Here is a 26465-nt window from a genome sequence, read left to right as displayed (position 1 = left end):
AATGGTGAAGGATGAATCTTAGAATAAGGCCGATAGGAATTGCGTAGAATTCGGTTACGGCAGTCGAGCTAGCAACCCTCGAGGGCAACTAAACGATAGCAACGCTAATACGAATTAAGTGGGCAATTTTCGTAATGGGGAGGCCAGTGATATAGGAATGGGTGACTGGACGAATGATCACATTCAATTAATCAATGTAATTACCACCCATAAGTTTGGCAGTGGTCATCGGGACTTCGAATGCCCTGTCCTTCACCTGCCCATCTGTGCCGCAAACCCAGCTGATCGGATCCCGTCATCCCTAATCCGAGCAGTGAAGAAGCATCTCGTACATCATGGTCTATACAATGAACAGAATCATCAAGCCTCTAACTTAAAAAGCATCTTCCATCAGATGTATTTGTATGCAAGGTGGATCTGTTTCTACACCTCTCCCAGGTGGACGTCATCTTTAGATCTCTATCAGGTGGATCTCGTCTCTCTACATCTCTATCTCGGGATCTCTTCAACGACTCTCAAGCTCACCTGTACCACCAGCTCTACTACCGAGTTCCTTCCAGCAGTGAAATCTTTCCCTTCTTCTACAACTAGCTGAACGACAGTGGGCCGGTGCCGGGTGAACCACGAAGAAGGTGCACTACCCCATTACCCAATCTCTTCTTTCCCCCTCGCTACAGCAGGATAACACGAAGTGTACTAACGTTCCTGGCGGTTTGATATCTACGAGAAACTAAAATCAAAATTTTAATTAAAAAAATTAACTTGACTGTGTAAATATATAATATTATTATGTATCTCATCTACGTAATTACGTTGACAAACTTATTAAATAATCATTTAATTATTTTCTGTTATTCTTAAATCATCGTAATATTTGGCGTACGCGTATAGTCTTCCTATCTGGGTGACATTCTTAGCGAGTCGAAGAAAATATTTCATTGATAGAAGTGCGAACAGTCAACACTCGCCACCCAGCTCGCCATGCGGCTGGGTGTGTTGGCAGGAAGCACCGCGTACCAACCCCTACGGACCGCGACTGACCGGTCTCGGGTCAGGTAGCGCCTCAGGCAACGGCCAGCCGAGGCGGAGCTTAGCTCCAACGTCACACTATGGCTCCGCCCCTTATGGAGTAGCCTCTGCTCACCGAGAGAGTTTCAGGAGCAAAATTTAACATTACGAGTGAACGGGAAGTGCCCTAAATATTGATCGGACATTGAAAAACCTTAGTAATAAAAATTAGGCCGGGGTCTGAAACGTCCATTGCCGAAGTTTCGTTCTTGAGAGGCAACGCATTCAAAAGTTATTGCGAAGAAGTCGCGTCCCACGCGGTTTGACGTCCGTAGCTCCGCCTGTGATGTTGCAAAACATGCCAATGACGCTTTGCAATTAACACAATGATCTCATCTAAATATACGAAAAGTACTGCATTAAAATTATCGCAGAAGAAGTGAGCATCAGCCCCGATAAAAATGCTATGTAACCGGGCATATTGTTTGGGTGGCAGGGAGACGGATTTGTGCCGGACTTGGCGGTCCGAAACCATACTAACTCCGGAGCGCTACGGCAAAGACTGGCTTACCGGAGTCTCATCAAATTAATACCCACCCGCCTTTTAACTATATGTTTTATATGTTATATATATATATATATATATATATATATATATATATATATATATATATATATATATATATATATATATATATATATCAGAGAGAGAGAGAGAGAGAGAGAGAGAGAGAGAGAGAGAGAGAGAGAGAGAGAGAGAGAGAGAGAGAGAGAGAGAGAGAGAGAGAGAGAGAGAGAGAGAGAGAGAGAGAGAGAGAGAGAGAGAGAGAGAGAGAGAGAGAGAGAGAGAGAGAGAGAGAGAGAGAGAGAGAGAGAGAGAGAGAGAGAGAGAGAGAGAGAGAGAGAGAGGAGAGAGAGAGAGAGAGAGAGAGAGAGAGAGAGAGAGAGAGAGAGAGAGAGAGAGAGAGAGAGAGAGAGAGAGAGAGAGAGAGAGAGAGAGAGAGAGAGAGAGAGAGAGAGAGAGAGAGAGAGAGAGAGAGAGAGAGGAGAGAGAGAGAGAGAGAGAGAGAGAGAGAGAGAGAGAGAGAGAGAGAGAGAGAGAGAGAGAGAGAGAGAGAGAGAGAGAGAGAGAGAGAGAGAGAGAGAGAGAGAGAGAGAGAGAGAGAGAGAGAGAGAGAGAGAGATAGAGAGAGAGAGAGAGAGAGAGAGAGAGAGAGAGAGAGAGAGAGAGAGAGAGAGGAGAGAGAGAGAGAGAGAGAGAGAGAGAGAGAGAGAGAGAGAGAGAGAGAGAGAGAGAGAGAGAGAGAGAGAGAGGTATCAGAATTTACTTGTAAAAACACCGCTAATTATTCAGTACCTATAATGTCAAGGTTGTGAAAAACCGTTTTAACAACGTGTTGGCGACCACCAGCTGATAACGTGAACAGTCCTAGTGTTAAAACATGTCAAATTTAACGATGAAAACTGAAAATACGCATTGAAAGTCAAAGGAAATGCAATATATGGCCTTATATGTCACCATGCATTATCAAAATATAATGTTTTAAGTGCGCGGTTGCTGCAACGTACCAATAAAACGTTGTCACAACGTTTTACCACAACTTTCAGACCAAACCATGGCTTCACAACGTTCAGAACGTTGCTACAACGTAATTAAAACGTAATTTCGCAACTTACCGAAACACGACGTTGAGACAACGTTGTACTAACGTTTCCTGTTAGCTGGGCGGTTCTCCGGTCATATTTCATTAACCCGCGCTCTGATGGGGGGGGGGGGCCATTTTAGCCCCCCCCCCTGTGGTTTTTCTTGAATAGCGAGAAAACGGCGGCGCGCAGCGCCGCCAAATTTTCAGTACCTTCCCGGGCATCAATTTGACACCTTCACACACAATTTCAAGTCACAGGTCACCTTGGGTCAGGAGTTATTGAGGTCAAACTGAGGTCATGTTCGAGCAAAAATGAGCAAAAAACATGACATCTTGAAACGCTCACCAAATCTACAGTTTACAAGCAATTTTAAAGTTCTTTATGTGGTCGTGTAGAGAAAAGACGGCGCTACAAAACTGCTATCTCGGATTTTCAAAATTTTGGGATTTTGACCCCAAAAAATTGAAAAATTTGATTTTTTTTAGAAAAACTCAAAAATTTCCCAAAAATTTTTGGAGTTTCGAAAAACCGGAATATATATGATAGTCCCTATGCTCTTCTATCTACATACCAAATTTCAGATCGATACCTCCTTTTTTGGCCAAGTTATAGCGAAAAAACTGTTCAAAATTGATGACGTCAAATTTTTGAACTCAATTTTTAGCAATTCTAGACCACGTAGCGCAAAACAAAGACCACCATTAGACTCCCCGTGACGAGCTGCATCGAATCGATACCAATTTTATGCAAAAATATCAAGTTTAAAATTTGACCTTATTTGACCTGACCTTGACCTGACCTTCACCAGAACATAACCTAAACTGGCCCTAAAGGCTGCCTGACCCACATAATCGAATTTGTCATGTAAAATGGACCATAAAACATGCATCACATGATATTTTCATATTTTGACCCTCAGTGACCTGACCTCTGTGACCTGACCTGGTATCAGTGACCTCAGATAGCAAAATATGTGTTTTATGGACAATTCCCCATCGATGATTTCCAATGACATGCATTTTACTCGATTTTACAACGCATTTCTTGAAGTGTCTGTAAACGGTGAAAATTCGACCTTTGACCTGACCTGTGACGTCATCGGTTTGACCGAGGTCAATGAAATTTGGTCACAAGGCAGTTCCCCATTGAGGCTATCCAACGCCGTTTGCCGCTTGTCGCTATGTTGCGTGGTTCTCGAGATCTTAGGGGGGGGGGGGCCAAAATGCCCCCCCCATCAGACCGCGTTGCTCGGCAGACCCCATCAGGGCGCGGGTTAACCGGGACCCGGATCGACACTGCCAAATCCCACCCTGAATATAGCCCCTCTCTGCCTCTGACCGTTGGTCCGACGACACTGGGCGCGGTGCTCCAGGTGGGACCGTTCATCGGGAAACTCGGTCCTGCACCGTCTGCACCAGACCCTGTCATTGTGCACCGTGTGCACGTGCACAATCTGCTCCTGGAGTGAGCCCAGCTGCTCGCCACAGCGCTGGCACGCGTGGCGCCGCTCTGAGGGGACGGCAATACACGGGTCAGGCGGTGGGGGATGTGAATTAGCCGGGAGGGTCGAAACGGGGCGCTTTGTGGGGAGGTAATCGCTGATCGTTAGGTGACTGATAAAAATTGAATTCCAAAGACTCCGTCCCCTAAATCAATAGGTAGGATATCGGGCGGCAATTTGAGACGGAACAATGTCGCAAGTGGACTAATATATAGGTACGAATATTTAACGAACTACCGCACATAAGTTGCCCTGCAAAGTGTAATTACACATTATGCAGTAGGATCAATACCTACAGCATGCATTAATCCTCGCCCGTATTCGTGTTTTGCCAGCGTCTAACGTATAGGGGAGGGGGGAGGTCCGTTGGTTCCCCTTGCAGTTTGGAACCTGATGGAGCTAGAGCTTCGCGAAAAAAAAAAAAACATGTTTCCCGGGACAAGTCGAAGCCGATGATACCCAATTTTTAAGGTCCCAGGTCATTAATTGATTTTCTAGGTCAGGTCAATGACCTAAAAGTCGTGAAAATGCGGACTTGTTAGAAGTTTGTAAAGCGAGGTTGTTTGTTTTTTTTTCGGGATGCTGATCACGAATACCATGTTAGTTTTCAACACAGATGATGCCTTCATGCATTTAGACCAGGTCGGGTCATGCCAGGTCAGGTCAACCAGTAGGCATCCTGCCCGCTATCCATACGGAAGCCGATGATACCCAATTCTAAGGTCCTAGGTCATTGGTTGACCTTCCAGGTCAGGTCAATGACCCAAAAGTCGGGAAAATCGGGACCTGGTAGAACTTCGTAAAGTGAAGTTGTTATAGATTTTTTCGGGGTTCTGATCACGAATTTCATATCAGTTTTGATCACAGATGATGTCATGCATTTAGACCAGGTCAGGTCAGGTCAGGTCAACCAGTAGGCGTCCTGCCAGCTATCCATAGTAGGTGTCAACCATTACTGACAGCTTCGTAACATGTTACGAAGGTGCAAAGGATTCTGGACGAACATGGTCTCGAGAATCAGGTCACAGGTCAAAGGTCATTTTGGTCAGGGTCATGAAATTTTCAGAGTATGTGTAAAATTGATCAACTCGAGGGTACTAAAGGTTTCGTTGCAATCAGCCGCTTTTTGAGCGAGTTATTCGCGAAAAACTAAGGAGGGGTCCGTTAGACAACCTCCCCCCCCCCCCCCCTCTATAAGTGGGATGGTTAAACACCACCAATACGTCTACCCGACTACCCACAATAAACGACACGAACATGCCCCACACCTGAATATGCACCACCGACACACAACACAACTGAGTGACAGTAGACACCGACCGTTGCGGGCGTCGGCCGGTCCGTCCTCCATCGGCGTCGTTGGACGGCCTCGGCCGGTCACAGCCAGTCGGTGCAGATCCCCTCCAGGTGCTCCAGCACCGAGCGGCCGTACTGGAGACGGAATCGGGCCGTCTGGACGTGCTGCACCTGCTCCGGCAGTGTGTCGACGTGGCGGTACTCGATGACGGTCGGAGACGCGTCGCTGGAGACGTCTGTTGTCGGGGACGTCCGTCGAGTCTGACGGCGCCGCCTGCGGACCGGGGGGGGGGGGGGGGCACATGAAACGTTCATCATTCAAAGAAAACTACGGCTCGTGTGTTCATCCCATGACACCACCTTGTACCCTGTCCACCCCCCTTACCCCACCGCTCCCTGCACCCTGTCCCACCCACCCCGTACCCTGTCCTCCCCCTGTACTCTGTGCTCCCCCTGTGCCCTGTCCCCCACCCTGTACCCTGTCCACCCCCCTCCCCCACCCCTCCCTACACCCTGTCCCACCCACCTTGTATAATGTCCACCCCGTACCCTATCCTACCCCTGTACTCTGTGCTCCCCCTGTACCCTGTCCCCCACCCTATACCCTATCCACCCCTCGGCCCTGACGTACCCTGCACCCCCCCCCCCCCCTGTAGGTATGTACCCCATCCACCCCACCCCACCCCATGTATGTACTCTATCCAACCCCCCCCCCCCCTCTCCCTCACCTGGTGCCCTGTCCGGCGGCTCTCTCCGCTCTCTCTGCCGCCGCTCCGACGCTCTGCCCGCCGTCCTCTCCGTGCGATGGGTGTTTGGTGCGGATGTGCTGCGCCATGCTGGCCACTCTCAGGCCGCACAGGTTACACTGGCTGCGACAGAGGCGTCGGTGCTTGGACAGCTCGGGCGCCGAGTCGAACTCGCACCGGCACCGACGGCACCAGGGCCCAATCTTATAAACGCCGTGAAATGGATATGGCAGCACTCTAAGGCTGGATATATAGTACGCAATCTTATAAAGCTCTGTGAAATCGAAAACACGGCACGCTCTTTACGGTTTTGGTAACCGCCAGTTTTGGATGTGCCGTAGAATGATTTCAGCCGTGAGCAGCTGTGCACATCTCAAAACACAAACAATAATCAGCTGATTGCGGCATCGTCGGCACCTATTTCACGCCAGAATTTGTGGCGTACTTTGACGAGCTTCTCAGACAGTTTAATTCATTTAAGATAAATTCAATGTTTTTATGACATCAGTATGCAATATTTTAAGTTATGATATTTTTAACATTAAAACATCCTCCACATATTAACTCAGGTTCATTATAATGATGCTTATTATACAGACAACGATCAATTTCAAAATACGTATTTTCAGGAACTAAATGCACATTAAAACACATAAAAACGAGTGTTCATCGTTATATGGATTTATTTTTCAAATTAAAAGGGGATTTTTAAGAGGATTTTAGCACCAGTAACCATCATAGATTTTCGGCAGCCACTGCATTATAGAATCGGTATGGGTCTTTAGCCTATTCTCACGTCTTACGTATGACACAAATAACGGGCACTTCATGGCTTCTGATTAGATATTTAAATTAATGATGATATACCTTAGTTTGTCAAAAAATTGTTAATTCCTACTCACTATTCGTATCTCCTCACTTTCTGTCTGGCACAGTTACGGACCAATGTGTTCTTTCTTCTCTTCCTGCATCTCGATCTGACTTCTGAGCCGAGTATTTTTCTTGATATGCTTTGATATGTAGACTGGGTTCTTCAATCTTTTGAGGAATTGCTTTTTAGCTTTAGGTTAGGTAACACCTACCTATGCTTGAATAAGAAGGAAAATAAGCTGTAACTTGACCTAATTCAGTTCATGTACGTAGTCTACGAATTTTAGTAGTTTATCTTCAAGAAGGAAAATGTCAAGAGCTTATGACAAGAAGGAAAATAAGCTATATCTTGAATTGATCCAGTTAATGTACGTATCCTGATGCTCAAATTGTAGGAGCTTCATTGTCAACGGCATTACTTAAATTACTGAAACAGTAGCCGAGCTATAATTAAATGACTATTTAAATAATTCTTTAACAAATTTATTGCAATGCCTTAACAGCAAATAAATGCAAATGATAAGTAGAAAAACACTTTATTCACTCGAATTTCTGAGCGCGAGAATGCCCTCGCTGAAATTTATTTGGTCGGCAATCCACTTTTCAGGAGAATTCTTCAAGCATGTTTGTGTTTTCCATAGTTTGCTATCACCTTTTCCATAAATAACTTATTCATTACACATATCTCTAAAAGAAATAAATGCCCCATAAAAATTAAAACACATAACTTTTGCTGTTCGCAAACAGTACGCATAATTTCCAATAGCGACGGCGACAAGACATTGACCAATCACGTTGCGTGTTTCCTGCTGGCGTTGATTTGTACTGTGGGCAAAATGGCGTGAATAGAATTACCATACTATTCTCTTTATAAGATTGCGTGAATAGGGTGCCGTAAATAGAGTGGGGTGGAATGATAGTACGCCATTTGGTAGCACAACCTTTATAAGATTGGGCCCAGGGGCGTTAGTGCAGCGTGGTGATGTGCTCCAACAGAGAACTGCGGAAAAACGCAGCGGCCCCGGTTCAAATCCCGCCGCAGTCGGAAACTTTCACGTTGCCACACACCAACAAACGGACCACGTTGCCCAAGCAGACTAAATGCCTAATAAACGTAAAAAGGTGTGTTGTTAACTTGGAAATATCGCAACGAGCTTGATTTGGGGCAGGGAAAAAAATAAGATCCTCAATTAACCCGCGCCGGGACGGGGGGTGTTTGAACACCCCCCCTTGCGGTTTTTCGCAGATATCTCAAAAACGGCGGCGCGGAGCGCCGCCGTTTTTGGCACACCTGTTCGTGCATCTTTTCCGCACATGTTGTGAAAATTTCAGACCCAGGTCACCTTAGGTCAGGTCACCAGGTCACGCCAAGTGACCTCACCTCAGAAAAAATAGGAATGCTCGTCATAGCTACACCGATTGATCGATTGCCTTGAAACTTTCAGCGATTGATAAGAGCAACAATATCTATAAAATGTATATCTCGGAATTTTGATATCGGTGACCTAAGGTCAGGTCAATTTTGCGACCTCTCCATTATAAGTCAATGGGAGAAAATTGAAAAGCGTCTGTTTTGCACGAACGTTATTCTAGACACTCTCAAACATCGAGATGTAGGTAAAATGGACACACTGAACCGGAAAATGGCAACTGTGACCCCTCGTTATGTCCCCGAGGTCATCTCAGGTCACGAACAGAATCTAACAGTTTTTCGCTAATAACTTCTGATAGAGACGTGCTAGAGCGCTGAAAACGCCTTAGATGTGTTCGGCTCGACGTTGCGGATCGACTGATATGCAACATGACCTTTTCCGGTCAGGTCATGACCTTGACCTGAGGTCAAATTTTCATGTTGACCTTTCAAGGTCAAATTATAGTTCATTCGACGCGTCTCGACGAGAGGAACACGATGGTGGCAAAAGTATTGTCATGACTCTTTTGAGCAAAAGTTATTGCCGAAAAAAACGTTTTTCGTAAAAACGGCTATTTTTGGAGTTTTTGCCCCCTGGAGGCTAAACCGTTGACCTGAGGTCAAATCTGAGAACATTACTCAGAAAGGTCTGTAAAAGGGCTATCGAATGCGCTTTTCCGCGGCGCTGTAGCTCTATCGGTTCCCGAGATAGCCGTTGGCAGTTTCCAAAATGTTGAAATAGTGGACATTTGACCTTTGGTGACCTCTGGTGACCTGACCTTTGACCTGACCCAAAAAAATGACCGAAGTGTTTTCGTCCTTATTTTGGACGTTCTTTCGATTGCCGCTTACCGCGTGTCGCTACGTGGCCCAGGAGCCGAGTTAGAAGGGGGGGGGGTGTTCAGACACCCCCCCCCCCGGCCCGGCGCGGAATCTCAGAACACCGGCCCGGCGCGGGTTAAGTAATATAACGCCATCTTCAATCTGCACAAATTTGTCACGTCAATCATTGGAAAATGTGCACTCGACTTTCCTTTATCAAACTATTCGATTCTATGGTACAAAAATCCACAGGGTAAGTGGCTCAGGTGACCGGGTGGGGCAGCAATGCAGCAGAGTAGTCAGGGGCCACAGCAAAAGTTTATTTTATCGCTCAGTCTGTCGGTCACGGGACCGGGCCGCGCCAGCGGATGTGGTGCTTCTGATAGAGGCCAGCCGTACCGAGCTCTGAGGAGGGAGAGAGGGGGGATAGAGAGAGAGGGGGAGGGAGGAAAGAGAGAGAGAGAGAGAGGGAGGGAGGGAGGGAGGGAGGGAGGGAGGGAGGGAGGGGAGGGGAGGGGAGGGGAGGGGAGGGGAGGGGAGGGGAGGGGAGGGGAGGGGAGGGGAGAGGGAGGGAGGGAGGGAGGGAGGGAGGGAGGGAGGGAGGGAGAGGGGGAGGGGGAGAGAGAGGCAGAGAGAGAGAGAGAGAGAGAGAGAGGAGAGAGAGAGAGAGGAGAGAGAGAGAGAGAGAGAGAGAGAGAGAGGGAGGGAAGGAGGGAGGAAGGGACGGAGGGAGAGAGGCAGAGAGAGAGAGACAATGTCTCCCCCCTAATTCCTATCATCCTCACGGCTCTGAAATGGTCTAATTGGACCGAAAGGGCCTAACCCAAACAAAACAAAACAAAAACAATATCGGAAAACGACAAAAACTTATGACGTCACTGTGAAGTCATCTTAGGTAGTACAACCACCAAACTTTCCTCAAATATGGCCTAGGTATTCATTTCAAGGCATGCCAAGTTTCAGCTTCGTATCTCATGCGGTTTCGGAGATATTAACGTAACGTAAAGGAGGGGAGGGCAACTTTATGCCTCCCCCCTCCCCCCCCCCCAGCGGCTCGTGGGTTAACGAGAAACATTAAATAATTTGTTCAATAACTGTTCATGGCTACGGGAAAAGCCAGAGTCATGTGATTTTCAGAGCTCAGAGCGCCAAGTAGCAAATTGTCAATTGGCAGCTGGCCAGTGACCCAACTCGTGTTTGCCCTCCACACACTCAATCAAACGCCCAACAGGGATAAGTATGTTTATCACTGTCTGGTGGGGCAATGTGAGGGGGTAACACACTAATGTTAACCCTCGCCCGTATTGGTGTTTTTTTCAGCCGCGAACGTATAGGGGGAGGGGGATCCGTTGGACCCCCTTGCCGTTTCGCCCCTGATCGAGCTAGAGCTTTGCGAAAAAAAAAACGAGCGTGTTGCCCGTGACGAGAGGAAGCCGATGATACCCGATTTGAAGGTCCTAGGTCATCGGTTGACCTTCCAGGTCAGGTCAATGACCCAAAAGTCGGGAAAATCGGGACCTGTTAGAACGTCGTAAAGGGTGGCTGCTATGGGATTTTTCGGGGTGCTGATCACGAATATCATGTTAGTTATAATCATAGATGATGTCTTCATGCATTTAGGCCAGGTCGGGTCAGGTCAGGTCAGGTCAACCAGTAAGGGTTTTGCCGGGTACTCGTAGTAGGTGGTAACCGCCTCTGACAGCTTCGTAGCATGTTACGAAGGCACCAAAACTACTTCGTAAATGTCCAGATGGCTGCTAAATTTGAATTCAGCTCCAAAAACTAGCCTAGGAACATGTAAAACTCGAAAAAGTGAACCGAGGTCATCAAAGGTCGATGACCTAACCTGACCTTTCGGTGACCTTGACACCCACCCTTATGCATGGGAGCAACATCATATTCCATGATTGAACGCTTGAAACCAAGAAAAGACTGCAAACGCGCGGCTAATGCGAGCCGACATTCGCGGAATCGCGATTCCGGCCAAACATGGTCTCGAAAAGTAGGTCACAGGTCAAAGGTCATTGGGGTCCGGGTCATGAAATTTTCAGGGTAGGCGTAAAATTGATAATCGCGACTGCGAGGGTAAGAAAGTTTCGTCGCGATCGGCCGCTTTTTACGCTCGAGTTATTTGCGAAAAACCGAGAAGGGGTCCGTTCACCCCCCCCCCCCCCATACGGGCGTGGGTTAAAGCATGGCTCGGATTGCCTTTTTTTTAAATCATGGTCTCAGAGCTGTGACGAAAAACAAGTGGCCTAAATCCGGTGAGAAAACAGGATTTGGGAGTACCCTTGGTTTGACTCCTTCAGTCTCTACCCCCTTCCCCCTACCCCCCCTAGTGAAAATTCCTCAGAAAAGGCCCTGTATTAAACGCAACGTGATTGTGACATATATAGACGTTCCACATTGACGCTCACAAGAAAAAAAGCGCACCTCGGAGACACCCTTTCAAACAACATAATAAAGTCAGAAGCTACAAAATGCCGTCAATAGGAAGGTTCTGCAGTTCATGAGGTTTGCACCAGACTCCGGCTGGGGCCGGGACAGTGCAGATAGAGCGTCCGGCCGCTGCTGCCGGGACCGCCAAGGTGACCCCTGTCCATCTGAACCAACAGACCCCCTTCCTGCGGCCCGATGCTGTAAGACGTCAGCACAGGCCTGGTGTCAAAGTAAGCACGGCCACAACTTTGTTTGGTCGATTTGGTAGTCAGGCCCATTCGGTTCCAGCTCATTCAGGGGAGAGGGGATGGGGAGACATTGGGCTGGCGGACCACCGACGGTGCGTCGCAGTGGCGGGGACCACCCGGTGGGACGCCAGTGTCCCGGTGGGACAGACCACCCACCCACTCAAACGGACAGCCTGGGGGGCCGTACCCCTAGTGGAGGACCCGGAACGGCCGGTTATCGAGTGGCGTGGCCGTGCACACAAGAAGTGTGAGTTGTCAACAATAAAGATGGACAGGTGCTGACGATAGGGAGGGTGGGTATGAAGCAGAGATAACACCGTTGGAGTCTTTTCCAAATTTTATAACCCATCTGATCTGTTTCCCAGGATCAACATGCCCTCTTCCTTTGATCATTCTCAACGCATGAGATCACGTTATGATGGAACCCAACTGCAGTGACTTGCATAAAAAGATAAAAAATAAATTCGAGATTAACCCTATAGGGGGGTCGAACGGACCACGCCCAATCGGTTTTTCAAGAATAACTCGCGTAAAAAGCAGCCAATCGCGATGAAACTTTCGGTTACCTCGAGTTGATCAATTTTAAGCCTACCCTGGCATATTCATGACCCTGACCCCAATGACCTTTGACCTGTAGTTTGTACTTTCGGATTGTAAAATTTCTTTAATGAAACAGATTTGTACAATCGAAAGTACAAATCTACAAACTACAACTACAATTCTACAATTCCAGACTTTATAAAAAAGGACACAGTTGTTGAGTTCGTATGAAATGACCCATATAGAGAAGTCTTCTCTATAAATAGAAAAGTCTGTGGCACAACAGATACAAGTCAAACCTGGAAAAGGTCGACACCTCCCGCCCCTGTCACAGCCCTTCAACTCCTCCACCTCCGGTCATTTGTTCACTCACGGCGCGTATCCATGGAGCGCCGGGGCGGCGGCGGCGGCGGTCGGTGGGGTCGGATGACGCGCGAACGGCGCGGCGGCAGCGGCCGGCACCGAGGACACTGAGGGCGTTGTGAAGTGGTGACATTTTAGGACCGTGCAGAGGTTCAATTGTGACGTCATAGGTCAGTGACCCGACCTGACCTGAAAATGAAGTTTGTGTCAAACGACCCGGCTTGGTTCACATGTTAGGCTTTATCAGCTATCTAAATTTCCGCTTTCTATCGCCGGTGCGTCCCGTGAAGTCCTGAAAAACCGTCGGGGAGCGCCCCCCCTTCCTTCCTGCTGAAGAGGGTTAACAGTAATAAACAGACAGTGCGGTGAAACCTCAACGGCGCTCTGCAGCACTTGGACCATAGACTTACAAATAATCGAGGAAGAGTTACCCGGGCGCTGGGACGCTCCTACACGACAGTACAGAAACAATCCAGAGCAGAGCGGGCCGGTTGACCACACACAATGGTAATAAGCAATGACGAGCTCTCCGAATCCCGTGGGCCTCAGAAGAGCGACAAATATACTAACCACAGGATCTAAGGACAAGTTGCATCAGACCAGTGCTTTTATTTCAGCATTAAAAACCCATCTATGATTAATTATAATGGGCTACTCCATGCACCACAAAAGAAGGCTGTTCGAACCATCAATTTGAAACGGGAAATAGAAAACGTCAGTACAGCAAAATCATTCACTTTCTATGACACATGATTCCCCTGCCCCAAAACAAAATGGTACGTACCCTCAAGTACCCTAAAATAATACCGACATACTTTATGAACCGGGACCCGGATCGACACTGCCAAATCCCACCCTGAATATAGCCCCTCTCTGCCTCTGACCGTTGTCCGCCGATGCTGGGCGCGGTGCTCCAGGTGGGACCGTTTATCGGGAAACTCGGTCCGGCACCGTCTGCACCAGCCCCTGTCATTGTGCACCGTGTGCACGTGCACGATCTGCTCCTGGAGTGCTCCCAGCTGCTGGCCACAGCGCTGGCACGCGTGGCGCCGCTCTGAGGGGACGGTAATACACGGGTCAGGCGGTGGGTGATGGGAATTAGCCGGGAGGGTCCAAACGGGGCGCTTTGTGGGGAGGTAATCGCTGATCGTTAGCTGACTGATAATAATTGAGTTCCAAAGACTCCGTCCCCTAAATCAAAAGGTAGGATATCGGGCGGCAATTTGAGACGGAACAATGTCACAAGTTGTCTAATATATAGGTAGCAGGTACAAATGTTTAACAAACTGCCGCAGATAAGTTGCCTTCCAATGTGTTATTCCATTATGCACTACACATCAATACCTACAGTATGCATTAAACACCAGCAATACGTCTACCCGATTACCCACAATAAACGACACGAATACGCCCCACACCTGATGCACTACCGACACACAACACATCTGAGTGACAGTAGACACCGACCGTTGCGGGCGTCGGCCGGTCCATCCTCCATCGGCGTCGTTGGACGGCCTCGGCCGGTCACAGCCAGTCGGTGCCGATCCCCTCCAGGCGCTCCAGCACCGAGCGGCCGTACTGGAGACGGAATCGGGCCGTCTGGACGTGCTGCACCTGCTCCGGCAGTGTGTCGACGTGGCGGTACTCGATGACGGTCGGAGACGCGTCGCTGGAGACGTCTGTTGTCGGGGGTGTCCGTCGAGTCTGACGGCGCCGACTGCGGACCGGGGGGGGGGGACACATGAAACCGTGGCATCCCAGCCGTGACACACGGAAATGCACTGACCGGCGGGTGTCCAAGTGGCATTCCAATTTTCAGCGCCATCAGCCCAGTAACAACCGAATTACTGCAGAGGCCACTCCAAATGTTTATCGCTGAGTCTGTCGGTCACGGGACCGGGCCGCCTGACCGGATGTGACGCCTCTGGCAGAGGCCAGCCGTACCGAGCTCTGCAGACGTCCTGAGGGAGGGAGGAAGGGGGATAGATAGAGAGACAGAGGGAGGGGAGGGAGGGAGGGAGGGAGGGAGGGAGGGAAGGAGGGAGGGAGGAAGGGGACCGGGGGGGGGGGTGTCCGAGTGTAGGTAGGTGAAAGGGGTACAGTCGGTGGGTGGTGTAGGAGTATGGTGTGTACTGTATAGTACAGTAATCAGAACCACCTATCCAGACTCATTCGTGAAAGGTAGGTATGGTTTATCATTCGTGAAGCCACATCCTTCGTGAAAGGTGAACCTAATTATTTTTATTTGAGTAGCCTTATCATCAGTGAAATGTACTCGCAACAAAAGTATGACAGGTTTTTACAGAATACTATAGTTACATAAATATCTCACAACATTACTCACGAGAGCTCTGTTCACCCCCCACCCCCCCCCCCCCCCCACCGCTCCCTACACCCTGTGCCACCCACCCTTATAATGTCCCCCCTCCCCTCCCCCCCCACCCTGTACCCCCCCCCCCCCTCTCTCTCTCACCTGGTGCCCTGTGCGGCTCTCTCCGCGCACTCTGCCGCCGCTCCGACGCTCTGCCCGCCGTCCTCTCCGTGCGAGGGGTGTTTGGTGCGGCCATGTGCTGCGTCACGTCTACTGGGACCTGTCAGTGTCATCACCTTGTGTAAGCTCCTCGAGCATTGAGGGCGCTGCAACTGCGACATTTTAGGACCGTGCAGAGGTTCACTTGTGACGTCCTAGGTCAATGACCTGACCTGAAAATGCAGTTTATGTCGAACGATCCGGCTTGTTTCAAATGTTAGGTGTGCTAAATTTCAGCTCTCAATCGCCGGTACGTCTCGTAAAGTCCTGAAAAACCGTCAGGGAAGCGCCCCTCCCCTCCCTCCCCGGCTGGAAGGGGGAGGGTAAACAGACAGTGCGGTGAGGCCTCAAATTTTCAGGGTAGGCGTAAAATTGATAATCGCGACTGCGAGGGTAAGAAAGTTTCGTCGCGATCGGCCGCTTTTTACCCTCGAGTTATTTGCGAAAAACCGAGAAGGGTCCGTTCACCCCTCCCCCCCCCCATACGGGCGTGGCTCGGATTACCTGTTTTTTTTTTTTTTGTTAAAAAAAATCATGGTCTCAGGGCTGTGACGAAAAACAAGTGGCCTAATTCCGGTGAGAAAACAGGATTTGGGGGTACCCGAGGTTTGACTCCTTCAGTCTCTGCCCCCTCCCCCCAGTGAAAATTCCTCAGAAAAGGCCCTGTATTAAACGCAGCGTGATTGTGACATATCTAGACGTTCCACATTGACGCTCACAAGAAAAAAGCGCACCTCGGAGACACCCTTTCAAACAACATAATAAAGTCAGAAGCTACAAAATGCCGTCAATAGGAAGGTTCTGCAGTTCATGAGGATTGCACCAGACTCCGGCTGGGACCGGAACAGTGCAGATAGAGCGTCCGGCCGCTGCCGTCGGGACCGCCAAGGTGACCCCTGTCCGTCTGAACCAACAAACGCCCTTCCTGCGGCCCGATGCTGCGAGACGTCAGCACAGGTTTGATATCAAAGTAAGCACGGCCACAACTTAGTTTGCTTGATTTGGTGGGCAGGCCCGTTCGGTTCCAGCTCATTCAGGGGAGAGGGGATGGGGAGACATTGGGCTGGCGGACCACCGACGGTGCGTCGCAGTGGCGGGGACCACCCGGTGGGACGCCAGTGTCCCGGTGGGACAGACCACCCATCCACTCAAGCGGCCAGTCCGGAGGGCCGTATACCCCTAGTGGAGAACCCGGAACGGCCGGACATCGAGTGGCGTGGCCGTGCACACAAACAGTTTGAGTTGTGAACAAGAACGATGGACAGGTGCTGACGATAGGGAGGGTGGGAATGAAGCAGAGATAACACCGTTGGAGTCTTTTCCATATTAAACGGTAAAACATGAGTCCAAGATTAACCCTCGCACTTATGGGGAGGGGGGCGGGGGGGGGGTCAAACGGCGCAGTCACTAATGTGCAGTCGCTGAATGCTGGTGTCTTGATTACGCCTTAACTTTCACTCAGATTCAAACGGTTTGCGAGTTTACAAAACCCATATTCCAATGCTCGTGCGTCGTGTTTTCGACTCTGATTCTGCTTATCTGTGCTACATAAGTTTTGATTTAGTATAGTAATCGATTATCTTTTTGTGTTTCTTTCCGTTCGTTTTGTTGTATTCAAAGGTGTTGTCGATTCTACTGGAGTTCGTGACCGAGGGCTATTGCGAGACGCGAGTCAGTCTCGCTGCCAATAAACATAGAGATGCGGCCAGCTTTTCCTAGATCGACAACGGCACCCACTGTACACAAAAACGGGCTAATGAATGTTGCTACCATGAGAAGCAATAGCATCCTTGCAACAGAGTAGTCAGGAGCCAATGTCAATGTTTATCGCTGAGTCTGTCGGTCACGGGACCGGGCCGCGTCACCGGATGTAACGCCTCTGACAGAGGCCAGCCGCACCGAGCTCTGCAGACGTCCGGCCAGCTCCGAGCCGTCAGTCCGAGGGCGGCAGCCGAGGACGGTGGATCACATACTGTCTCAGTGTCCGTGTCACCATGTCGGCCCTCAGCAGCCGGCTGGCGACGCTCCTGACTTTGGCCGTGCTCATCGTGACGGCCGGCTGTGACGGTGGCAAGTCCATCTCGTTGACGAAATACGTACAGCAAGTGGTGCGTGAGTCCATCCCCGTGAAGGAATTCATACAGCAAGTGGTGCGTGATGAACTGCAGTCAGGAACGGAACCTCTGGAGAACAGGCTGCAGTCTAGAATGGAGGCTCTGGAGCGCAGAATGGAGTCAGGGTTGGAGTCTATCGAAGACAGACTGACTCAGCTCGACTCCCGGATGGAGGAGCTGACCGGCCGACTGGACGGCCAGCAGACTCAGCTGGACGAGGTCGTCACACAGCTGAACGGCCAAAAATCCCAGCAAGACGAGACGACAGCCACAGTGAACGACCTCACAGAACGACTGAGTGCCATCGCCACCAACATGGGAAAACATGTGAGTGAAATGCGTAAATTGGCTACGAGGCTCGACAGCCAGCAATCAACACTAAACGAACAGAAATCACAACAAGAGGAGAGTGCAACCACAGTGAACAGCCTCACAGCGCACCTGGATACCATCGTTACACAGCAAGGAGATCAACTCAACCAGACGTCTCAACTGGCTACAAGGATCGACAGCCAGCAATCTCAACTGAGCGAGCTCAACACCCAGCTGAACCAACAAAAAACGACTCAGCGTGAGGTTTCAGTCAGAATGGATAGCCTGACATCCCAGGTTGACATTCTAGGATCCAAGCTGACCGGAGCCATCAACAACACATCATCCCAACAGGAGCGTATTGATGACCTAGCTGCTAAGGTGAACCATCACCATCCTCCCCGTGACTGCAGCGGTCTGCCTGACGACTCCCCGTCTGGAGTCTACCTCATTCGGCCCAGTGGTAACAACAAACAACCACCCGTCGAGGCCTACTGTGACATGGCCACTGCCGGAGGGAACTGGACGGTGATACAACGACGAGCTGATATCCAGCCACACCAGGACTTCTACCTCGGATGGACCGACTACAAGGACGGATTTGGTAATGTTACCAAAGAATTTTGGTGGGGCTTGGAACACGTTTATCAGCTAACGTCATCAGGCCGACGGTACGAACTCCGTATTGATCTCGAGGCTTTTGACGGTAATAGATCATACGCTGTATACAAAGGGTTCAGCGTCTCCTCTGAGCTGGATGGGTACAGACTGAGCTATACCAACTACTCTGGAACTGCCGGGGATGGTCTGAGGTGGAACGTCAATGAGAAGTTCTCTACCCGTGACCGTGACCAGGACGACAGGTCTTACCTCCACTGTGCACAGATCGCTCAGGGGGCCTGGTGGTACGGCAGGTGCGGGTTGATCAGCCTGAACGGACGGTACCGGGACGGCGGTATTAGGGACGCGACTGGAATAGGGTGGGAGCCGTGGAGGGGATTTGAGTCACTGAAGAAAACAGATATGAAGATCAGACCAACGTACTAATCTACACACCAAGGAGAACATCACAGTGGTGTAGATACACCTGTGACACGTGTACCGAGCCGCTGTCACGGTATTTACTCAAATACTAACACTGTAGTATGGGTTAGAGTGTGAAGTTCTTACTTATCACCTGACGTTGTACGAGGGTGCAACTCGGCGCTTTTCTGTGGATGAAAAGTATGATGTGCGATTATTTAAAGGACTTAATACACGTGTCCGTCGGTCTCTCTCCCTCCCTCCCTCCCTCCCTCCCTCCCTCCCTCTCTCTCTCTCTCTCTCTCCCTCTCTTTCTCTCTCTCCATCTCTCTCCCTCCCCCTCCATACCTGTCTCTGTTGATCCTGCTCCAGTTGAGACATCTCTGCCTCGGCCCTCTCGGCCATTTTCTGTCGCAGCTGCAGCTCCGTGTCGGCGTCCGCCTCCAGCGATTTCAGGTGGTAGTCGTTCTTTTCCAGAGCAGACACGTCGGCACGCAGCTGCCGCTCTGGGGGCGTCACGCAGAGGGAGGGGGCGATCAGCGACGAGCGGGGCATGCTCTGTGTGACATGTCTGGAGTCAATAAGGCAGACCGGTACAGAGAAAAACGGACATAATACGCCGCAGGAACGCGGGTAGTGACGAGGAGGGAATATATTACGGTGATTTGGAGCACAGGTGTGACGAATCAGAACACAGTAGCTTGTGTGTTTATTGGGGTCTGCATATCATGTATAATCAGCAAGTCGCGATGTAATTTTTCACCTATTGTAACATGTAGTGTAATAAGCTATGCTACGCTAGGCAAATATAGCATAATAAATAATATACAATAAAGAACATCAAGTACAACCGAAGTGTTTGGGATGGAAAGTATCGATTCATCTATTCGACTCCATCACTCTAATTCTCATTCTACCTCCCTTCCTCTCTGATCCTCCCCTCTCTCCCTCTCTCCCCTCTCCCTGTCGGCCTCCAGACGATCGCCAATCTCGCCATGTCTCTGTCGGACGGCGGTGAGCGTCTGTTCGGCAGCTGCCCGCGCCTCGGCGGCCTCAGAGAGCCGCTGCTGCAGCTGCAGCTGCTGCTCCTGCTGTCTGGCCAGCTGCAGCTGCCGCTCGTACAGCTGCACGCCGCACGACTCGCCGTGTTTGGTGCGGGACCGCTGCTCCTTCCGCTGTCAGGGGGGGGGGGGGAGAGTTGTTGGGGGGGGGGTGAGGATTGGCCGTGTCCACTCGCCAGTATCGGGGCTGTACGGAAGAGAAATAGTCTTCTGGTCACCCAACACGACTAGTAACAGCTCAGGCAGTTGAGCGTCCCGTTCAGCCACAAAGTAGCAAATCTCCAGCTCACGTTACCATTTACAAAGAAGCCACTTTCTCCACTAGGTCCAGGATTCTCTGGTTTACCCCAGGGTAACATCCCTACTCTACATATAAATCGCTCCCAAAGCTAGTGTAGCCATTTGACCAAACGATCCAGACCAAACACACCACTTTTACCACCGACTCAGACCAATCCCCCCTCCCCCCCCCCCGGTCACCCACCAGCTCCACCATGTCCAGGTCCAGTTTCCCGATCTGTTTCCTCAGCAGAGCGGCCAGCGCCCTCTGGAATCTCTCCATCAGCGGACAGTCGGCCGGAAGGAGCGGCTTCTGGGGCCGTCGGCAGGCGCGTCCCGCTCGGCCGGCCGACACCGGTGGCCGAGAGTCCCCGCCGGCGGACTGGGCACCGGCCGGCTCGGTGGCCGGCTGGCTGTCCCGGTCTGCACTGATGACGGGCCGACGGGATGGACCCGGCTGGGGAGGGGAGCCAGGCGTTGGATCAACTCGGCAGAAAACGAGCCTCATACAATAGCGATGCCTTCCTGCGGCAAGTAAGGCGATTAATTAATGCAGAGAAAATAAAGATAATATGAGGATCAGAACATTCATGAAGAATAACGTATATGGAAACGCAGCCTCATGTTCCATGAATATCCTTAGCCGCAGGCTGAAGGGTTCATAGGAAGTCGCAAAGGTGGAACATTGTGCCGAGCTGGGGGTGCCCCGGCGCAGCAAAACCGCCGCCGCCCTAGCGGTGACCTTGACCCCGCCGTCTGTTGCGGCTCCAGAGCCAAGCTAGCGTGGAATTGGGAGAGCTCGAGCACCCCCAGCTCGGTACAAACCCCCACCCGCCCCGTACTCCCCAGACGCCGGAATTCTGAAACATCAGAGGACCGGACCGGCCACATCAGGGCCCAGGTCGACACGTGGCGTCTGGCAGAAAACAAACATAACATTTGATGAAAATCAAAAAAAAAAGTGTCGCAAAAGAACTCAAGTTGGCAACAACAGGGCAACAAGTTGGCACAGTACACATTTCTATTCTCACTTCTTGGTATGCTCTGGCTTTGAAGACACCAGTCCACACAAAAATTAGCGGTATTCTGACGAGCAAACACCAATCTTCACCGATAGCGGATATTCAAACAAAGAAGAAACGTGCGACCCATAATCGACACAAGGACCAACAAAAGGATCCAAGACACTGTCTCAAACTCCCTCCCCTCTCCCCCTCCTGCCGTCCCCACTCACCCCAGAGCGGCCAGCTGCGCCAGCTGGGCCGCCGCCGCTGCCGCCGCCGCTCCGGCCGGTCCGGCGGCCGGCCCGGCCGGCCCGGCCGCCGCCGCCGCCAGGCCGGCCGGCTGTGGGGCGGTGAACAAGAGACCATTCTTTCACTAAATGAAAACGACACTGGACCAGTAGTATGCCAAAAGCTTTTTCACCAGCGTTCACACCAGTACCCACTGGCGTCTAGATATCGATATGGGTCACAGCACTTCCATCCCTTAACGATATCTATGGCACGACAAAAACCCACCGATCGGATATCACCAATGACGTGTCAGAGGAGCCCCCCCCCCCCCGAGTAGCCCCTCCCGGTCGGACCCCCTTCCCCTTGGCAGCAGCCCCCTCCCCGTCACCAGTTGGATATTCCTGTCACCTACCTGTAGCTGCGCGGTCATCGCCGGGTTAGCCATCAGCGGGTGGTGGTAACACCTGAAACAGGACGGTTATACTACGGTCATAGGTCTGGGACAGGACGACAGGTCACATACCGGTCACAGTATCGTCAGACCAGGGTAAGTGGGAATGGATAACAAGGAATCATGCAGGCTATTCTCATCTAACACAATGGGCTCTCACTGTTTACTGAATTTAGTTAGCGCTATCTCAAACAACCACCAGTTGAACATAGGAATGGATGGTTCTCCGCCATACCCACACCAGATACAAGTCAAATCTGAGAGAGGTCGACACCCACCTTTCACAACCCTTCAGCTCCTCAACCTCCGGCCATTTGTTCACTCACGGCGCGTATCCATGGAGCGCCGAGGCGGCGGCGGCGGCGGTCGGTGGGGTCGGATGACGCACGAACGGCGCGGCGGCAGCGGCCGGCACCGAGGACACTGAGGGCGTTGTGAAGTGGCGACATTTTAGGACCGTGCAGAGGTTCACTTGTGACGTCTTAGGTCAGTGACCCGACCTGACCTGAAAACCGAAAAGGCAGTTTGCGTCAAACGATACGGCTTAACCCTATTAGTGGCAGGGGGGGGGGCTGTTTACGAACCCCCCCCCCCTGATATCTCGAGATCTAACGGGCCGACTTTCAAAATGCAAACGGCATTCGATTTCGCTCAACGTGATCTACATTTCTAAAAAAATAAAAATTAAAAAATGTCAATAGGGGGGTAGAGGGGGGTAAAAACAGGCAAATTGCAGATACATTTTAACTGTTTATCACCGCCAGGTTTCTGAACCAATCTTAACGCAACTTTTGCCGATCCATAGAGAATGAACCAGGAATTCACATGGATCCTAAAAATATGCATTTTCAAAAAGCATAGGCGGATACAGATCATTGAGATTGGGGGTAAGTATAGTAAATAAGGTTTTTGTTGGTGCTGTTTCTAAAAAGGGTGGTAATGGTCTTGTTATGTTACAATTTTCTTATGAGAGAACGACTACAATTGTATTGGTCATGCATAGGCGGTGTCAGGGCACCTATGTTGGGAGGTAAAACATAACCCCCCTTTTTGGACGCCTGGATCCGCCTATTATAGCAAAAACGTGTCAAAAGAGGATGCACAATAACTTTGTATATGTTATCACATGATACCTTTCATTTACTGTTCGTAAAACTGGTGCATACAGTTACAATACATCAGCATCGTGATCTTCGCCCAAATGACTCGCTTCACGAATAGGACCCCCCAATTCCCAGTGCTCTGGAGCCGCCCCTGGTAAAGTTATGAACTTGAAATTTTCAGGGAATGTGCCCAATTTAGATTTAGAAAAAGTCAGAAAATTTCAGCATCGTAGCTTCAGCGGTTTCGGAGATATTCCCGAAAATCCTGAGGGGTGGATGAAAACAACCCCCCCCCACCCCTGCCACTAATAGGGTTAACCCGCGCCCCACTGGGGTCTGCGTGTAACACGCCCTACTGGGGGGGGGGGGGCTATTCATAGCCCCCCCTCCTAACTCCGAAACTACTGGGCCGATCGTCAAAATTCAAACGGCGTCTGATAGCCCCGGAAAAACTGTCGAGCGAAACCTAATTTTATTGACCTCGAGGTCACTGATGACGTCACAGGTCAGGTCAAAGTAAAAATTATTAGCATTTTGGCTTCTTCACGTTTTGGGCTCTGGCCGCCGTCTTACAAGTCAGATCAGGCTCATTTTTGGTTCACACACTCGTGAACAGATGCTCTAGATACTCTGAGGGTACCAAACTTGTACTTTGATTTTCAGGTCAAGGTCAGGTCATCACAGGTCACGAAAATATTATATCATCCGTCGGTCACGTGACACATGTTTTATGGTCCATTTAGGCCAAACATTGCGAATTTGATGTCGTCTGTGTCATGCGAGGTCATTTTGAGTCAAATTTAGCTTAGGTCAGGTCACTTTCAGGTCAAAAAAGGTCAAATTTTGAAGTTAAAATTTTTCAACAAAAAAGGTGTCTATTCGATGCAGTTTGAGCTCAGGAACACGATGGTGCTATTTATATTGGCGTACGATGTCAAATTCGTGCTGAAAAATTGATTTGAAAAATTAATAATTGTTAATTTTTTGCAATAATGCGTATAACTTGGCCATTTTTGAAGATATTTAGCTAAAACTTGCTAGAGATAGTCATAATAATGCGTTCTATCACATATATTCCGGTTTTTTTCGAAAAGTCAAAAACTTTTTGAAAAAAATTGTAAAAATATAAATTTTGAATTTGATTATTTAAAATTTTCGAAATTTTCAAAATTTCGAAAATCTGAGATAGCAGTTTGATAGCGCAGTCGATTCTGAGTCCTCTCATGCAAAGAAATTGGATCTAGCTTAAAAACTGAGCTCTTGGGAGCGATTGCCGTGGTTCATTGTTTTGCGTCGAAATCGGCCGAACATGACGTCACTCTGACGTCATTTCCGGCCGACCTATGGTAGGTACGAAGTTCAAATTTTGACACAAGGTGTCAAATTGATGCAGCCGAAGGTACTGAAAGTTTGGCGTCGATACGTCAAGCGGTTTGGAAGTTATTGCAGAAAAACGGGAGGGGGGGCTATAAATAGCCCCCCCCCCAGTGGGGCGCGGGTTAAACCATTAATGATAGGCGTGCTTTATTTCGGCTTTCTATCGCCGGTGTGTTCCGTCAAGTCCTGGAAAACCGTCAGGGGAGCGCCCCCCCCCCCTTCCCCTCGGCTATCGAGGGTGAACAGTAGCCGTTTTCACGACGGCCATCTGGTACACGTTTGGTGCACATCTGGTGCAGATTAGGTGCAGATTTGGTCAAATTAGGTTCAGTGTGTCTATTAGTAGCTGTCAGCTAGGGTTGCTCTAATTGCTTATATGCCTGCTTTGTCATATTATCAGAGAGCATCATCAGTTAAAACATTGAAATAAATTCATAAGATGAAGATATTTGCTGTAAAAGAGATTAGGTGCAGATTTGGTCAAATTGGGTGCATTCGCCGGATAGTCCGTCGTGAAAACGGCTATTAATAAACAGACGGTGCGGTGAGGCCTCACCGGCGCGCTGCACCACTCGGATTAATGACATCCAAATAACCGAGGCAATGCCCCCGGGCTCTGGGACGCTCCAACCCGACAGTACAGAAATAATCCACAGCAGAGCGGGCCGGTTGACCACACACATAGCCAATAAGCCATGGCCAGCTCTCCGAATGTCGTCGGCCTAAGACGGGGGACAAATACACGAGCCACAGGATATTAGGGACAAGTTACATCAGACCAGTACTTTTATTTAAACATTAATAACCCAACAACCCATCTGTGATTAACTAAAATGGGCTGCTCCATGCACCACAAAAGAAGGCTGTTCAAAACATGAATTTGAAACGAGATATAAAGTCAGTACACCAAATTCAATCACTTTCCATGGCACATGATCCCCCTCCCCCCCCCCCCCCAACGATTAACAAAGTGGTAGGTACCTACCCCGATGTACCCTAAAAAATACCGACATATTTTATGGACCGGGACCCGGGATCGAAACTGACAAATCCAACCCTGAATATAGGGGATAGTGGGGCACATTCGTGCAAAAAAAAAAAAAAATGGAGAAATCCATATATCTGTTCTTTGGTTAGTGCAACGGCAAAATTGTTGATTGTAGTATGGAAAGGAACTATTGCAGATATTTTTCAACTCTAAAAGTTATCCTCTAAAATTATTGCTTCTATTAGAAAAAATGACTTTTAATAACTCTGAACGTTTGCACGAAACTACCCCACCTATGGGGCACATTCGTGCAAGAGATGGGGCACTTCGGGCAGCCTGCAAAGCTCGAGAAATTACCGGGCATTACCAGAAATTTACCAAAGGAAATTAGTAGGGGGTAGTTTCACTTTATTCCTTTCGACAAGAATGCATTGCACAACATATGTAGAAAGAATGGGCTGCCAAAAAGAATGTGCCAACTGCCGGCCTCCGTGACCTCGCCAAGTTCGCGTGAATTGCTCGTCATGACGTCCAAGCAGCCGAGACTGAGTCAGGCGAGCGTCATTAGTGAAACCTACTACAGATAAAGTCATAAATCGCAAAAACTAAAAAAAAAATCACGAATGTGCCCCCAGGCAGTGCGTACACGAACCTGCCCCACAACGTAATTTGTAATATATTTCAAAATTTCCTGTTGAAAAAATGACACTTTTTCAACAAACAAGTTTGCAGCAGATTCGTGAATAGAGTGAGCTTCTTCGCCCCCTATTTCGAAAAGCTGAACCACATTTCCGAGTCAGGATCACGAAAATGGATGATATGAGAAAAGTTTGGAAAGCTCACGAATATTACAAATTTGCGTTTTTATCAAGCATGACAGCTGCAGGTACAGTGTTGTCTAATGTCTTCTACGGTGAACGAAGGGCGGCAATGATAGACATATTTCCATAATTTACCTTGAGCTCGTGCAGTCACTCGTGTTCCCATAAACTGCTGAAAACGAATGTTTGTTTGTTTGTTTGTCGTTTATTCATGATTATGGGCATGGACAATGGACAGAAATAAAGTTGAATTGGTGCAAAAGCATAAACTTATTACGAG

At 49.5% G+C, this 26465-nt stretch overlaps 1 protein-coding gene across 1 annotated transcript in view; it reads right to left on the bottom strand.

Moving 5' to 3' along the window:
• Positions 1 to 22456, bottom strand: part of LOC122376456 (coiled-coil domain-containing protein 40-like) — a 41660-nt gene extending 19204 nt beyond the window's left edge. The window contains exons 1-2 of the mRNA XM_043356329.1: positions 22223 to 22456; positions 20416 to 20667 (exon numbers count right to left, since the gene is read on the bottom strand). Coding sequence (XP_043212264.1) covers positions 20416 to 20667; positions 22223 to 22345 — 375 coding nt within the window. The 5' untranslated portion in view covers positions 22346 to 22456. The remainder of the gene's footprint in view (positions 1 to 20415; positions 20668 to 22222) is intronic.
• Between the last annotated feature and the right edge of the window lie 4009 nt (positions 22457 to 26465).

This window comes from Amphibalanus amphitrite, unplaced genomic scaffold (assembly GCF_019059575.1).
Source record: "Amphibalanus amphitrite isolate SeventyFive unplaced genomic scaffold, NRLGWU_Aamphi_draft 002147F_arrow, whole genome shotgun sequence".
Classification (NCBI taxonomy): domain Eukaryota; kingdom Metazoa; phylum Arthropoda; class Thecostraca; order Balanomorpha; family Balanidae; genus Amphibalanus; species Amphibalanus amphitrite.
The sequence above is the reverse complement of the archived record's forward strand: the minus strand, read 5'-3'. Positions and strand labels throughout refer to the sequence as shown.